Raw genomic sequence first — 17,564 nt, 5'->3', positions numbered from 1 at the left:
TATATGTGTTGCTTTCATTGGTTAATAAAGAAGCTGCTTTCAGCCAATGGCTAAACAGAATATAGCCAGGCTGGAAGATCGATCATCTATCTATCTATCTATCTATCTATCTATCTATCTATCTATCTAGTAGGTGGAGTCAAGAAGAAGCCATGTAGCTGCTGCAGAAGACAGACATATCTGCTGGAGCCTACCAAAACTTTTCAGGTCGGCCATGACCTTGTGGTGATGCACAGAATAATGGAGATGGGTTAGTTTAGGATATAAGAGCTAGCTAGCAATATGCTTAAGTTATTGGCCAAAAAGTATTGTAAATAATATAGTTTCTTTGTGTTTATTGTGGGACTGGGCAGAACAGAAACCTCTGCCAACACTGGTCCTCTAGACCTTCTCGGTTCCTTGTCATTTAGTAAGGCTGCTACCAAGAAAGAGTGCAGTAATTTACAAACTTACTGGAGGACTGTGAATATTTACATTTCAATGATCTTCTGAATTTCGCAAGTCACAATGTTTTTTGCTCGGTCCTCCATCATTTAATTCACCCTTTTCATTTCTTTGGTTAGGCTAAATGTTTTTCTACATTTCTGAAGTATATGTATGTGTTCCCGCTTCTATGGACTGTCTTAGAGTGTCCCTTGCAGTTTTCAGTTGGGGTTGGCATGTCTACTCATTTTCAGGGTTTTTAGGAAACATCTGCTCCCTGTGAAGTTCTTTGGACAGGCCTCCGTGTGGCCCTTCTGGGGATGTCTTGGCACAGCATTCTCATTTACTGTTGAGAATTTCCAGTTGTTACAACCATTACAGTCTTGTCTCCCTCTAGTGGACAATGAGTAACTCGCACCTAACCAACTGCTAGGCATGAGGTCTGTATAGATGATAAAATAAGTTAATGATAAATCAGTGAGGATCCCCGCACAGTGGACTGAAACTGGACATGGATTTCACCAGAGCAGTTTCTCAGCATTTCATGTAAACCAAATAGGAACACTAGGCTCTTGGATAAGCCTAGGAAATTTTGTTTAAGGTAATATAAGTGCCAATAGGACTTAGGAAAATTCACACTTGCATAGATAGAGATTGAAATACTGCTGGAAATTGTTTGCTCATAAAAAAACCAAGATGTTTGACTTTTATTTTTTAAAAATCAATTTCCTCCACAAAATATCATAAAATTACATTTATTTATTCATCTGGAACTTTATTACACCATCTGGACAATTGTTCTAGTATACAGTAGGACACAAAAAAGCTGCACTTTTCTTAAGCTAAAAAAGGCATGATTCACATTTAACATAGAAATGAAAGCCAAACCAAAACCAACTGTATTTTTCGTTGTGTTATACTTTCAAGTTATACTTCCTATATCCCTAATTTGGCTTTTTCACAGTTTTGCTATAAATTATATATATATATATATATATATATATATATATATATATATAACAAACATATATATACAAACACACAGTCATATCATCTCTGAGATCTCAGAAAAACCAGAGGTGAGAAAAGTGGGTTTTCTGCTGAGCTGGAAAGATGCAAGCTCCTCTTGTCTCTGGAAGGGACTGCCGCTGGAGGCCTTGAGACCGTCTCAGGGTCGGAGTGTTCAGGATGCACAGGGATGTGAAAACTCTCTATATTACAGAAGTGGAAGTTCTTGTTGTGAACTGGACTTAGAACCTTCAATCCTACTGCAGGGACATCCCCCACTTTCTCTTTCGGCCATAGTGTTGCTGACCTGTGTAAACTCATGTGTAATCACAGTGTTCCATCGTGTCCTTCTGAGCCGTGCTTTGCTCTGGTTCTGCAAGTGCTACGCATAGGAGCCTCATCTCATTGTCTCTACAAACAGAATGAAGCTGTAATAGGCAAGTGTAAAGTCCATCACCATCTCTCCACAGAGGCTTAGTCCTGAGTGGGCCTCTTACAGTGCTAAATGCCCTGTGTGTTCACACAGCTGAAATCGTAAATAATATAGCTCTCTGGTAAGTCACACTCCAGTGTTTTCCCAAGAAACGGATCCTTTCCTCCCAAGAATCCGTCACTGAGTTTTCACGAATTGAAGAATTTAGGGTCAACACCTACATTATCAATTCCCACTGACATCTCTGCCTCCGTCTACAAGAGACCGGACTTCAGAAGTTCGGTTTTCTTTTTTCCATTTTGAGTTGTGTGGGTTTTAGCTACATCTTGCCTCATACATACTTCACAAGAGTTGTCCTTCTTCACCGGAGGTCAGTGAGCTCCCTGAGGTCTCCCCAAATGCCTGGCCTGTTCTGGTTTCCCGACTCACTTCTCTGAACAGCATCTATAATTCAGATTATTCTTAGGTCATTTCACAAAAACAAACAAAAACCAGAACCAAACAAAATAAAAAAAACAAGAGCAATTATGATATAAAATAAGTTTTAACTGGAAAAAAAACAGTGTGAGCTGTTGCTAGGCTTGTTTAAGAATCCCCACCACATAATTATAAACAGACAGTGAGGTTTCTACTGTATTTAAATAAAAAGCCATAGGTCTCTAAAAATTTAGGGCCACCAGATACAAATGTTGAAACAATTAATGCCATTGCTATAACACTTTTAACATTGTTTACAACATACACATTTGAATTGTTGTTATTAGTACATTTTAAACTGGACCAAAATACAGTTACATATTGTTAAATTAGATACTTCTGAAAATACATGTTTTAGTTTTTGGAGATATTTGTAAATTTACTTTTATTATTTTTAATAGTATGTGTGTCTGTGTCTCTGTGTGTGCTTGTGTCTCTGTGTGGTTATATGCACATGAATGCAGGTGCCCAGGAAGGCCAGAGGCGTCAGACTTCCCTAGAGCTGGAGCTACAGACAGTTGTGAACCCTCTGAATGGGTGCTGAGAATCAAACCCAGGTCCCCTGGAAGAGAAGTACATGCTCTTAAGTGCTGAGCCATCTCTCCAGCTCCTCATGAGAGATAATTTTAAGGATTTAAATTGTAGGTTTTTTTTTATCCAATCAAGGTTCTTTGAGTGTGTGGTATATTCTCTCTTACCAGAGCTGCAGAGCCCTCACAAAGATGATTCCATCTTAGATTTTTGGCAGGAATGGCTGTGCCAGTTTCTGTAGCTCAGAGGTCTTACAAAAATCTTGTGAAATAACATCCGGAATACTGAAGTTCTGAAAATGATGAAAATCCAGGGGTCCACGATTGAAATCACAGACAGAAAACGCAGGGCCCGGAGGTCTTCCAAATCTCCTTCAGTTGTGTGGACAAGTTTAAAGGCTCCATAGTAAGCACGATACTGTTGGGGGAGAAAAACAAACAAAAAACCAAAACCATTACACAGATAAGGACATAGAAGGCTGATGGAAGGAACAAATTTCCTTACTTTGCTTATCTTAGCCTGGACAACATCTACCGTCACAAGACAACCGGTAGATGTGGGTGAGGAGCCTGAGAAGTGGGGAAACTGAGGCCATCTGGGACATCCATCTGACTGACTCTCTCAAGGTCGTTCTGAATTCTGCTCGGTTCTCCAGGATGCTGTCAGATTATGAAGACACCACCAGGTTTCCACACACAGGTTCTCTAACTAGTGTCCTTACATGAATACTTTATTTAGCTTCCAGCTGTCTGTCCACTCTTATTAGTTTATTTAGAAGTAATTGCTGCATGTATGGACACACCAAGAAATGGAACTTTGAACAGAAGTAAAAAGACAGAAACTATGGTGATAAAAAGATATGACGTGACCAGATGGAAGAACTGTATATATATGTGTGTACATGAACTATATATATATATATATATGAAATATATATTTTTACAGGGTTTCTCTGAGTAGCTCTGGCTGTTCTGGAATTCTCTTTGTAGAACAGCCTGGTTTTGAACTCATAGAGATCTGCCTGCCTATGCCTCCTGAGTGCTGGAATTAAAAGTGTGCACCCCTGCCAACCAGTTATAAATTGTTCCTTTTATTAAGATAGATTCTATATAAGATGGGGGAGGGGGCATGCCCAAAGATAGCTACCTTCTTACCTTTGCCCAGCCACTTCCTATGCTTTGATCTTACCTTGCGTCTCTGTGGTTTCCTCAGAGCTCTGCAAAGTGCCTCAAATCATGAATCTCCATGCCATTTAGGTCATGTGACTGCCTAAATCAGCACAACCCCAGACCTCCATTCTGAGGCCAGATACCTTTTCTTTTGGCATTAGATTTCCCATGCCTACTGAGATTCTAAATCCATAATGAAACAAATTGACACTAATGGGACAGCAACTACTTAAATCCAGAATTAGTAGGGGAAACTGTGGCTAAGAGTACTCATGGCCACCCAGGAACATCTCTTAGAGAAGATGCAAACTCCTAGAATCAATCTCCTCAGCTTTTGACTCTCTTCTCTATAACATTTCAGTGGTCATGGCTACTTCAGTCCCGTGCATACGGAAGATGCCTTACATTGGACTCATCTGTTGCTGATAGGCGGACACTCTCCTCATTCTTGCTTCATAATGCCAACAGCAATAACAAAGGTTGGTGACCACTTAGAGCCTTCAACTCCCTGGCATTGTTCTATGTCTTTTGAAATTTTCATTTTCTCCCTATAAAAGTCTTATGAGTAAAACCAGTCATTATCTCCCTTTTACAAGCCTGGAAATGGATTAAAGAGCCAAACAATGCTGTCCTTCAAATTGACTTCAAATATGACACATTTTTGGAGCCTCTTTGAGCCACTGGCTAAAGGTCTACACGTCTGGGTTGGAGTCCTCTCTTCAGATGTGTGGCTTCAGGGAAGATGTGGTTTTCTTATTTTTATAAAAATAAGTTTGTTGTGCCTGCTTTCCAGGATTCTTCTGACGGTGGAATGAAAGGGTGTGAAGAGAGCTTCAGGAACAGGTCTGCTATATAATAAACACTGGATAATTAGCTTGTGTATTGATGTGGGATTCCACTCTGTATGCTGTGAATATGCTTTATTATCATTGGTTAATAAAGAAGCTGCTTTGACCTATGGCAGGGCAGAATATAGCCAGACTGGAAGATATATATATATATTAGGTGGAGTCAAGGAGAGATGCCATGTAGCTGCAGAAGGAGAAAGATGCCGAACCCTTACCAGTAAGCCACTCTCTCTCTCTATGTCTCTTCCAGCCTGGCTATATTCTGCTCAGCCATAGGCTAAAGCAGCTTCTTTATTAACCATTGATAATAAAACATATTCACAGCATACAGAGGAGTATCCCACATCAGCATATTGTCTTCTTAACTAGGAGTTGCCCATTTCCTCTGCTACACTCTCCTTTAGCCTTAATTATTATCCTTCCCTTGTAACTTGTGCCTGCACCAGGATGTTTTCCTCATTTTGTATGTCACTGAGTTACAGAGTGTGTCAGATGAGGTAGGTATCAGATACATGCTGTATGGCTATGACACGGACCACAAGCTTAGGTTAATGTAGAAACAAACAGTTCACAGATGTGTTTTATGTTTGTTAGTTTTCTCCTCAGAGAGGAGTTTGACGGAATGTAACTTCAACCAAAATTCCAGCCATGCAAGAACGTTTGGTAATGAATGATAGTTGTATAATTAAAACAAACCATTTTATCCTTTTAAATTAAAAATACATTTATTTTGCGTGTTTAGGATTGTAGCACCATAGCGTACATGTGAAAGACAGAGGCTAACTTGTGGGAGCTGGTGCTCTCCTTCCATCACGCGTGGTCTGGGACTAGAACTGAGGTCATCAGGCTTGGCAGCAAGCGCCTTTACCTGCTGGACCATCTTGCCAGCCTAAACTATTTTCTTTCTATGCAGTACTTACCCATGCCAACTCTACTAGGTTATCTCTTATTTTACATATTTTTTATGCAATGCTTGGGTTGAACCCAGAACTTCACACAAATCCTGGGTGAGTAATCTGCCATTATTATTCAGGCCCTTGCAGTTGTTATTAGAAGTAAATTATTCTATAACTGGCAATTGTACATCCACGTAGTTTACATTAAAAGCATCCACATGGAGCCTGGAGAGAAGGCTCAGGGCTAAGAGTATTTACTGCTCCTTCAGAGAACCCAAGTCCAGTTTGAGCACCCGTGTGGGAGGGGCTACAACTGCCAGTGACCCCAGCTTCAAGAGTTCCAATGCCCTCTTCTGGCTTCTGCAGAAATCATGTGCACACACTATGTGCCCATCTACACACATTATTAAAAAATAAAATATTTTTAAATGTAAAAGAGCATTAATTTAAAGGAGTGTCCTTATATGACTTTAAGAGTCATTGAGTAGATGTTTCTGTGGCCAACTTGGTGGTATTTTACATGGTTGTTGGGGATTTGAACTCAGGTCCTCACACTTGCATGACAAGCACTTTGCCAACTAAGCCATCTCCTCAAACCCTGCAACTCCTAGGTTTACTATATAATGTTATTGATATAGATTCAGACACTATTCATTTAAATACAAGTTGTATGGGCCCTTAGTAATTTTTAAGGGTATTAAGAGGTCCCTAGACCATAAAAATTTTGAGAACTGCTGCCTTAGACTACCACGCCATCTCCTAAGGAGATTATACTTCCTGATTAATTTATTATAGTCACCAGGAAATAATAATAAATGAGAACCAAAATTAGTAACAATACTGAGGCAAGGCACTGGATTCTGTGGTGCTGACACACACACACACACACACACACACACGTACCCCTATTCCAAATTGTTTGGGACTAGATAGGTTTTTGTTTCCCAGAATGTGGAATATGTACATCCCACAAGACACTGTTGTAGAACACAGCCCTCCACAGCCACCATTTTCATGAGATGTTTGTCCTCCACACCTGTAGTCGGAGACAGGCAAACTGTCTGGGTTCCAGCCTATCACTTGAAATCAGCTGTAGGAGTTTCCACTTGCAGCATGGCATTCACATTCAAAATATTTTAGATTGTGAAGCATTTGGGATTTTCTACTCAAGAATGCTCAGCGTGGGCTAGGGAATTGGCTCAGTGGGTAAAAGTTTGAATCTCTAGATCCCATAAAGTTGATGGCAAGGCAAATCTGTAATCCTAGTGCTCCCAGGGTGTCCTGATTGGGTTTTTGTCAACCTGACAGAAGCTAGCTTCATCTGAGAAGAGGAAACAGCTGGGAAAATGCCTGGGGCTGTAGGCAAGCCTGCTGGGCATTTCTTAATTAGTGATTGATAGGGGAAGGCCCAGCCCCTTGTGGGTGGTGCCACCCCTGGGCAGGAATATAAGAAAGCAGGTGGAGAAAGTCATGAAACACAGGCCAGTGAGCCATGCTCCTCCATGGTTTCTACTTTAGTGCCTGTCTCCAGGTTCCTGCCTGGAGTTCCTGCCTTGATTTCTTCCAATTGATTGTGATGTGGAACTGTAAGTTGAAATAAATGCTTTTTGTCTTGATGTTTATCACAGCAACAGAAACACAGAAAGACAGGAGGCTGCTGGCCAGCTAGTCTGGCATACATACCAGCAAATAAAGAGACCCTGTGTCAATCAGAATGTCCAGTAAAGATCAACATCTGAGCTTGCCTTCTGGTCTCTAAGTGTGCATCATGGCATGCACATGACTGTACTTGTATAGGTGTGTGTGTGTGTGTGTGTGTGTGTGTGTGTGTGATTTTTAGCCTTTGCCAACCCCACAGAACTAGTGTGGTTATCCCTCAACAGATGAGGAGAGCCAGTAAATAAACAACTACCATAGCCATGAGTGCTGAAACTTGACCCAGACCAACAGCCATTGAGCAATCCCTTGGTCTTCTAGGAAATGATCGTTCCTGAGAGGAATGCCGTCTGGCTTACACTTATCCAGAACTTTACAAATTGTTTTTACCAAAGTGTCTTTAAATATATCAGTTCCTTTAATTCTCACAATTCCATAAGGAGATATGGATCTCCTTAGAGATGTGTCCAAAGGCTGTGTTTGTTCCTTTGGTTTACACTGTTTTCTGAGTTATCCACATTAAAGCATCCAAATGCTGCTTCCAACTCTCACGGATTTAGCTATTCTTTGCTTTCATTACAGCATAAGTGAGCACCAACTACTGGTCTGGAGTTTTTTAAATTTATTTTTATTGGTAAGGGCTGGAGAATAAATGATTCAGGTTTTATAGACCACTGTGCCAGATAATGCACATTCAGGAGATACTAACACAACCAGAAAACAACATATCCCACAATTTTTATTTATCATTCTATGTGTATGGGTCTTGTGTTTGCATGTATGTCTGTGTACCACATGTGTGCCTAGTGCCTCTGGAGCCAGAAGAGGGAGTCAGATCCCCAGGTAAACATGAGCTGCTACATGAAACTGGTGAAATTAGAGATGCAATAGCAATGACTGGGTACAACTTTAAAGTACATATCTAATATGAAGAATTTAATTCTTTTTAATAATTTGAGTAGTGCTTAGCTTCATTAGGGTTCTAAGTTTTTGGTGTCTGTCATCAAACTGATTACAATCATTCCTTTCAATCTGGGAACAGCAGCTTCTGCATCATTCAGTCTCTGCCATCTTCTCCTTGTAATTTGGATCCAAGTTAATGGGATTCTTTGCCATCTCATTGGCCAAGATAGAAACAAAACTCATCAAGACAGACAAGGAAACAAGGGGCCTCCTGTAACTTCTCTGCCTCTGCTGTAACCCCACCCCTACCCCCGTGGGGGGTAGTACAGCAGCAGCCACAAACCTAGAGTTTTTCAGAACTAAATCCGTGTGTATTGCTCACTTTTGTAAGCCACTCAGGATGAACTAACCCCTTTCCTTCTCTTCTATGCCAAAGTCCAGAGAGGAACTCCCAGAGAAGTACCTTTCCAAGACGTCTAAATTAGAGGGTGGATCTGACAAAATAAAATACTGCATAGCTCGTGCGGGGGGGGGGGGGGGGATAGAGGACTAAGGTCTTTGCCTCACAAGAGACCTCATCGGACAGGAGCAGAGAGGAGGGGACATCTGCCAATTGGAAAAGGTTTTGCTGCGTTCAGGAGACAACACCCGTTTGTCTTCGGAACATCCTTTGTCTGACATTCCTTCTTCTCCCTCTACAAATGGGGGGGGGGGGGTGTCATATCTTAGGTCTGTGGAGGTTCACTCCCCTGGAGAGTTGAGGCCAGAACCAACTGCCCCGCATCCGACACTGGATGCAGCTCCTAGAGCTACAGCAGTATCCCTCCCACCCCCACCTTTCCATCTGGCCAGGGCCTGAGAAGACCAGTTTCCAGAACTTCCGTGCCCAGCAACTCACAATTAAAGGTAGGGAACACATAGTGAACAGCACTGTCATCAGAGCCAGCAGCAGGAGGTGGTCCAACTCCTCCAGGGGATGCAGGGACCCCAGACCTTGACTGGAGCCTGGCTGGGTGCGGTCTCTCAGGCAGCAGCGAGGGTGGCGCTTCAGGCGCCGGTGCATGGTATAGAGGTTGTGCATGGCGCCCAGGTTGCACAGTACGGTAGCAAGGACAAGTAGCGCCATGAGGCTGGAGTAGAGCACAGAGAAACCGAGAACCGATAGCGAGCGCTTCTCGTGGACCATCTGGATGAAGCACCAGGTGCCAGGGCAGTACTGCACAAACTTCCCAAAGCCGGCAAAGGGAAGTGCGCAGAAAGCCAAGCAGAAGGCTCCCACTAATGGCGCCACTAGCACTCCTCGGCGCAGGGTGATGTGCCTTTGATAGAAGAAGGGGTGTCCCAGAGATAGCCAGCACTCCAGAGCCATAGCCAGCAGCTGTAACGTCGAGGCTAGCCCAAAGAAGGACATGATGAACGCAAAGGCTTGACATAACTGATTGCCCGCTGTAGGCAGAAGTTCCTGTAGGCTCCGGTTTTGCGCGTAGGCAGCCAGAACCACCGGGCTGACCAGACACTTGCCCAGCAAGTCGGTGACTGTCAAGCCACACACTAGTACGTAGAAGACCGAAGGTGGCGGGCGTAGCGGCCGTGGTCCGCAGGACCCCAGGCCCGAGCGCGCCAGAAGCACCAGCGCCAGCAGGTTGCCCAGCAGCCCGGCGCCGAATAGCATGCTGCCCATGGTCGCGGAGGAGCCATTTTCCACCCAGGGGGATGCGTGGCAGCGATAGGACACGTTCATGGCTCTTGAAGCGTCCGGCTGGAGGGGAGCTGTGGCCCAGGCCAGGTGCGGAGGAGCCCCGGGCCACTCTGGGCGCCGCTGGGGCACGGAAAGTGTACAACAGAGAAAGACCAGCGGGAGGCTGGGTGTTGCTCACAATCAGTACTCCTATCTAAACTCCCGGGTCACACCCCTCGAGGAGGGCGGGGCGCTGTTGTAAGTGTCCCAGCAGCTCTGCTAAAAGCACAGGATTGGGAGGAGAGGCAGACTCTGTATACAGAGTCAGAAGGAGCGCGAAAACTCCCCAGAATGTGAGCATCCTAGGCCTGAGAACTGCAGACACAGAGAGGAAACTGAGGAGGAGTCAATGGGGAGTGGGGAAGCAGAAGAACTGGTGGTGGCCATGAACTCTGCAGACGACCAAGCCTGGAGTTGGGAAAGGACTATAATCCACTTTTCCCAAATCAGTTTAAATAACATTTGCACCACTCCTGAAACTTGGTTCTGATTCTCTTTTAGAACCCCACAACGTGGGGATTGGCCATGAGGTAAGGAAACAGGTTTTTGGAAAGTCAGGAGATCTGGTTAGCAAGGCAGAGGGAGAGAGTGGCAGATAGCCACGAATCAGGTGTTTGCTGAGTCCACCTGTCCCTTCCATGGCTCCTTTCCCCAAGAGGGTGACAAAATTTCCAGACCAGCTTTTTCTGCCCATAAAAAAACCAAGACAAGAGGTGTTACTGAGCAGGCGGCAGAAACCACTTTGATTGTGTAGCCAGGGGGACAGGAATATGGTTAAGAGCACTGATGCTGTCATCAGGCCTGGGTTCAAGTCTCGGGTCAGCTGTTACTGGACTCAGTTTCTCCAACAGTAGCATCTGTCCTGTTTGGCTGATGCCTTTGAAGAAGGAAGGCCAAGACAGGGAATGTCCTTGGTACATGCAGTTGCCACACTTTTATTGGTGCCAGGGAAGCAATGGTTTTGTTTGTTTGTTTTGTTGCTGATAGGTGGCTGAGAATTTCTACATGAATTTTGAAACCGTAACATATTAGCCTTGTTTTAGAGCATTCCCAGTCTTCTGTCCTGTGACTACTGGAGAATATTTCTTCCTTTCTGGCAGTGAAACAGAAGAGGGTGTTAACTGGGGTTTCTTTATTTAACACTCCATATCTCGGGACAGAAACTGGCGTCCAATGTGGAATTTTAGAGAGACTCTTTGGGCTAAATTATGTAAGTGCATAGATTACACCTTGGCTTGAAGACCTTCATTTGCAGCACCCCCTGCCTGTTTTGATGGACAGGTCAGGGAGAGGGCAGGCCCTGAGCTTCATGTGTGGAATCTGAATGGCGGGCAGAGAAGCTACCTCCAGCCTGACCACAGTTCAGGCTGCAGGACAGCTTGAGAATTACACAGGACCTTTAGGATTCTGGTTTAGTGCTTCAGCCTCTCAGGGATTCAGTGTCCTTATCTGTGGGGTAGGGGAATTCTTTGACTTCATAGGACTGCTGTGGGACTGAGAAAAAAATAACAATAAAGCACTTGACACAGAGAAACGACAGTAAAATCTAACTTTGAGAGCCTTGTCTCTGCTGGGCAAGTCTACGTCTCTCAGGGAACGCTGACTCTAAGAAGGCCTTGCATGAGGTCAGCCCTTGTCTGTGCTGGACAACCTCTAAGCCAGCAGTTCTCAACTGTGGGTCCCGATCCCCAAAGACCGTCAGAAAACACAGAACGATTCATAACAACGGGTAAACTGCAGTTATGAGGGGCAACAGAAATAATGTTATGATTGTGGGGGTCACTACAACGTGAGGAACTGCATTAAAGGGCTGCAGTATTAGGAAGGTTGAGAACCACTGCTCTAAGCCATTCAGGGTGCATGGACCCTATGAAGGCCCTATATGGGTTAGCTCCATGTCATCTGCCTTCTCAACTCCACCTCCTAGCAAATAATGATGAACGTAGACGAGTCCCACTTGAGTGTGACAGAGCGGGAGGAAAAGGAGGCTCTATGGCCAACGACAGGGAATCTGATGAAGGCTGAGATCTCTTCTCTGTTCAGATGCATAATTTATCAAGTTCGGAAACACCGTTCTCTCAACTCCCACTGTGGTATTGGGAGGAGACCCAATAATCTCAGTTTAAGAACCCTGCCAGTGAAGGCCTTGCTTGGCATCGCCTGAAGAACACCCACTTTAGTTCTTGGTGGCTTCCTCTACTTAACTGCAGCTTTCTCTGCTCCAAAGGTGCAGGGCAGAGGGAGAGAGCCCAATCATGTGAATGATTTTTTAAAAGCCACCTCCAAATATGAGCTGCAGCTCCCTGATGTGATTTACATCGGCTGTGCTTCAAAGACTGAAGGTTTAAATGGGAGCTACATGTTTTCTCCTGGCCAGTTCTGCTGGCCTTTACCATGGGTTTCTGGCAGCCTTTCCTGCCTGATTTGCTACTGTCCGCTCTGTCCTCAGCTCAACTTCAGAGTCGTCAATCCTGTCCCTAGGAAATCCTATCAAATGACATCACTGTAGAACTATGAAAATCTACCACTTGTTCATGCATCAAGTACTTTTTTCAGCCCCTACTCCGGCCAGGCATAGTAGAGGGCCCGGTGGGTTCTTAGGCCCTTACTTGAAAGGGAAGGCAAACATGCCATGTGACCTCTACCGTAAGTATTTGTATCAGCTCTCAGGGTAATCAGGGTCAAGCTTCTGTGATTTTAGGAATGTTTAATGAAATATCTCATACTGGAGACCGTCTAGACACACTTCTCACGCAGCCTGTGACTGGTCCAGTACGGTGACCTGGGAGGTCTTGGGAGGTTTCCTGTGAGGACTGCGTCTCATCTTTGCTCCTGATGAAGTCTGTCATCTCCAGATCTCAGTTTCCTTGGGAAAGAAGAATCATTTGTCTTGAACAAACTTTAGGAACACCTGGAAAGATGGTTCCACAGGTAAAGACAAGTCTGATAACACAGGCTTAATCTGTGGAACCCACACGAAGGTGGAAGGAGAGAATGGACTCTACAAGGTTGTCCTCTGACCTCCAGACACATGCCCACCATGGTATACTTGCTAACATCATGTACACACAATAATAAGATTTCTTTTCATTAGAAACACCCAGAAAGGTGGTGGCGCACGCCTTTAATCCCAGCACTCGGGAGGCAGAGGCAGGCGGATCTCTGGGAGTTTGAGGCCAGCCTGGTCTACAGAGCTAGTTCCAGGACAGGCTCCAAAGCTACAGAGAAACCTTGTCTCGAAAAAAAAAAAAAAAAAAAGAAACACCCAGAAAGATAAAACACTTCTGATGCTTCTGCATCCAAACCAAGTGTACTAAACATCCTGAGGGTACTTTCTGTGCTCCAGATGTTTGTTTGTTTATTTAATTTTTCCCAATTGACTGCTCTGCCCATAGAATGTTAAGCACACGCTCTGTACGGCCCTATAAGTCACATTAGTTAATTTTTTTATTCTTACCAACTACTCCACAGAAGCATCCATTATTCATTTTCAGATAAGGAAAATAAGACACAGAGAAGTTAAGCTGCTTGCGCTCACATAAACAATACATTATGAATCTAGGGTGGCATCCTATGGTTTGGATCTTTTGTCCTAAGCTTCTACTTTGTACATTGAGAAGTGAGAGAGGAAGCGCTGAACATGAGATTCCCATGACCTGATGAGAACTCGGGAGCCACAGCACCACTAGTCAGAAACATGCCATCCCTATGTTTCTGTGGTTAGTCAGTATCACATGCTCTAGTCTGCCCCAACATCATTTTGGCATGTTTGGCAATATTTGTTGGTGGTTTAATAATGTCTTTATCTCCTATATCTCATCCCTCCACAACTAGCCAATCCTTCAGTTTGGTAAGAATCTCTACTATTATATATACATACTTTTTTCTTTTCAAATTGAGAAATTAAATTTTCCAAAGATTTTGAAATATGACTGGTATTGGCCAATTTTCCTAACCTTCTAAGTTCTTGTGTGAATCTGGATTGGGTTCTCTCTGTGTTTGGCACTATACTTGAAGAAAATATAATTTTAATTTCCATCTTAAACCTTAAGGATTGGGATGAAAACGGAACTTGTCTTTGGGCATTAGAGTCAATCAGTGACTGAACCATTCATTTTCTCCCAGTCTTAGGTTGTGGAACCCCATGGATTACTGAGCTGTCAGCAGTTTGGTCCTGGTTCTAAGGAAGCTGTTAGCAGATGAGGCTGGTTGTGTTCCCTGTTGAACAGACTCTGAACTGGCAATTAGGACAAGGTGTGTAGTGTCTTTACTTTGCAATGAACACCTGAAGAATGGAAGGGACAGAGGCTGGGCTGACAAAGAAACAGGACTTGAACCTTCTGGTAAAAGTCCTTTGCTGAACAATTGAAAGCTTGGCCTCATGGCTACACTAGGGCTTTGCTTTCACTGTCTGTAGTCGGGTCTCTGAGTCTCTGTTTACTCTTCTGATGACTCAAGACTCTTCTGATTTGTCTCGGGAGTTCTTTGGTCTTGTTCCAAACCCAAGTCATCCACACTTGGGCTCTGTCAAAAGCCCATAGTGTTTACTGTATGATGTATGTGTTTGTATATTAGGTGATGCCTCTCAAGGGCTATGTCTACCTTTAATTTGTCTTCTGTGGTCCAGCGAGGCATACAATGGGGTCTCAATGAATGGTTACTGGATGAATGAAGACTACACGATGCCTTCTACGATTTTCCATGCCCTGAAATATCCTATTCCTGAGTCTTAAACAATTTGAGACTCGTATTCTAAGAAGCAAAGATCTGTGCAACTATTAGGCAAAGTTCAGATGAAATAAATACAAATTGTATGAAAATGCAAGTCTACGACCCAGTATTATTTCATATACCTGAAGGCAGCCCTAGAAGAAGATTCAAATAACTGTTTTCTGTATCTATGATATTAGCTGATGCCAATTTCTGATTTATTCAAAGTTATATGCCTTAGTTTCATTAGGAAAGATTCGGGAATGAACAATTAGAAGCTATAAACACCCAATTTTAAGAATGAATAATTATCACTAAGGTAGGTGGAGGGGAGGAGAAATGACCTATTTCTGTGATCATCTTGAACACAAACAGATAGGAAGAGGATGAAAGTTAATATGTAGTATCTTATTATCCGAAGGATCAACCAAAACGCACGCTCTAGCCAAGTCCATAGACATGGTAGAGGGTGGTGGCAGTTAGAGAAAGGGGTTGACATGGAGTCTCAGAGGGAATTTATCTGACAGGAGAGTTGCTGCTCTACACAGCAAGCACAGGGATCTTTGTTTGTCTGTGCCTTTTAAAGATTCTTTAGAAAAACATTATGAGCAGCAACAACATTGCTACAATTTCACCTCTTGTTGGGGACTTGAAAGCACAACTTAACTAACCTGTTCTTTTATCTCGGTCCCCTGTTCTCAGGCTTCACTTTCACAGCTGCAGAAGCTCATGGGTGGTGGTGATTGGGAAATTGCTTCGGATTATGGTCCAGCACAAATGAACCCGTGGGTTAAGACAACAATAGGAAGAAAAAGGAAATGTTGACTCATGTGTCTGTTATGGCAGAGAGGGAGGAAGAAAGGCTGGTCTGTACCAGAGGGGACAGATCCGGTGAGATTTTGTGCCCTGGAATGTACTCTGCTGGAGGGCAGTGTCTATGGTTTGTTCCAGTCGTGCCTGCTGATCTAGCCGGGCCAGAGCTGGTTAGATGAGTGACTTAGCCATATGGCAAGGACTGTCTTGTCATTTACCACACCAATCTCCTCATCTTCGCCTGCCACATAAGCTACCTTTTCTGCTCTCCTGTGTAGTTATGTGCCGTTGTAGAGCCGAGTTTTAGCCTCCCTTATGTTGTCTAGTCTCCTTTCCTTTTCCCTGACTGAACAAGTCCACCTGAGTTCCTAGAAAAGGATGGACCTGGAAAGAACCTGGGCCTCTGAATGATAGTGTGGGATGCTTACTTGATACGTTTTGTTCATATCTTAAACCCAAACAGCAACGAATAACTCTATTGTGCCATGCTGATGAGAATAAGAGTTTAAAGTTACTGTACTGCAATTACCTGTTACAGTGGGCGGGGTTAGCCTAATGAGTATGTGTGTCAATTTGCATTTGTTCTGCAAGGAAGGCTGTGAAAGGTGAGCCTTTAGTTAGACATACACCACCTGAACTAAAATTATGATTGTGTTTGGAAGAAAGGATGGGGCAGTGCTAGTTAGTGGAGAGTTAGTAGAGTCTCCCATAGTCCAAAGGGCTCAGGTCTTGCAGAGTGATCAGGAGAAAAGTTCATGAAATTTGTCATCAGGAAGTCACTGAGGGTCTTAAAGAGTGCAGATTAGGGTGATATCAGATGACGGGAGATGTGGGACTGCAGGAACTGTGAGTCACCAGAGGCAGAGGGGTAATTTGGGGTGTTAAAGGAAGGAAACAGAAAACTTGAGAAGCATGCTTTTTCAAGGGTGAGAAGAACTGTTCATATTCTGAGGCTGACAAAAGGAAATGGGCACGGGGGAGTATAGAGAGGCGTTAAGAAAGGAGGGCTCCATGTTAAGATGTCTTAAGATTTTAATGTTAGTGGTCTGCACTGGTCAAAAATGCAAGTCAAAATCTCTAGAGTAACTTAAAAAATTAGCAAAGGATATAGAACCAATGAAGAAGAAGTAGAGGTAATGCCAAATATATAGCAAATTCAAAATATCAAAATATAAAATAGATGAGACCATTAAAATTACTAAGATAATAGGAACAGATTGTCTTATATGGTATACATATAACACGAATACCATTAAACATAGATAAACTACAGTTAATGTAGATTTTGGATTTGAAAAAGAAAGAGATCAAAAACATTAAGTTGCTTCCCGTCAGCTAGAAGCACAGAATATACATTAAGTACAAGAGATGCAAGGAAACCAGAAATCTATCTACATATCACTTGCAGTGATGGTTAAAGCAAAATATTCCTTACAAACCAAAAAAATTTGGGTCCCACATTCCTTCACCTTTCTTGAAAATCTTCTCAAGATGGGAAAAAATAAACCAAAGGAAAAAAAAAGAAAAGAAAGAAAGAAAGGGTAGTCTAACTTTTAGAGTCTGTGTAAAGGGTTACTGTTTAAATATTTTTTTTAAATTTATTTATTTATTAAAGATTTCTGTCTCTTCCCTGCCACCGCCTCCCATTTCCCTCCCCCTCCCCCAATCAAGTCCCCCTCTCTCCTCAGCCCGAAGAGCAATCAGGGTTCCCTGCCCTGTGGAAAGTCCAAGGAACCCCCACCTCCATCCAGTTCTAGTAAGATGAGCATCCAAACTGCCTGGGCTCCTACAAAGCCACTACGTGCAGTAGGATCAGAATGTAGAAGAATGAAAATAGATCCATATCTATCACCATGCACAAAACTCAAGTCCAAATGGATTAAAGACCTCAATATCAGTCTGACACACTAAACCTGATAGAAGAGAAAGTGGGAAGTACTCTACAACACATGGGCACAG

General features: G+C 43.3%; 1 protein-coding gene across 1 annotated transcript; it reads right to left on the bottom strand.

Annotated features, from left to right (window-relative positions):
• Nucleotides 1-3,055: 3,055 nt before the first annotated feature.
• On the bottom strand, nt 3,056-10,085 carry LOC121434827 (prostaglandin D2 receptor-like). The gene is made up of 2 exons (XM_041633787.1): nt 9,243-10,085; nt 3,056-3,289 (listed from the first exon to the last, which is right to left on the bottom strand). Exons 1-2 carry the CDS (start codon nt 10,083-10,085, stop codon nt 3,056-3,058), a joined length of 1,077 nt encoding a protein of 358 aa, XP_041489721.1.
• Nucleotides 10,086-17,564: the final 7,479 nt, after the last annotated feature.

This window comes from Microtus oregoni, unplaced genomic scaffold (genome assembly GCF_018167655.1).
Source record: "Microtus oregoni isolate MIOR12 unplaced genomic scaffold, Mior012 000045F_ref0000178, whole genome shotgun sequence".
Taxonomy (NCBI): domain Eukaryota; kingdom Metazoa; phylum Chordata; class Mammalia; order Rodentia; family Cricetidae; genus Microtus; species Microtus oregoni.
The sequence above is the reverse complement of the archived record's forward strand: the minus strand, read 5'-3'. Positions and strand labels throughout refer to the sequence as shown.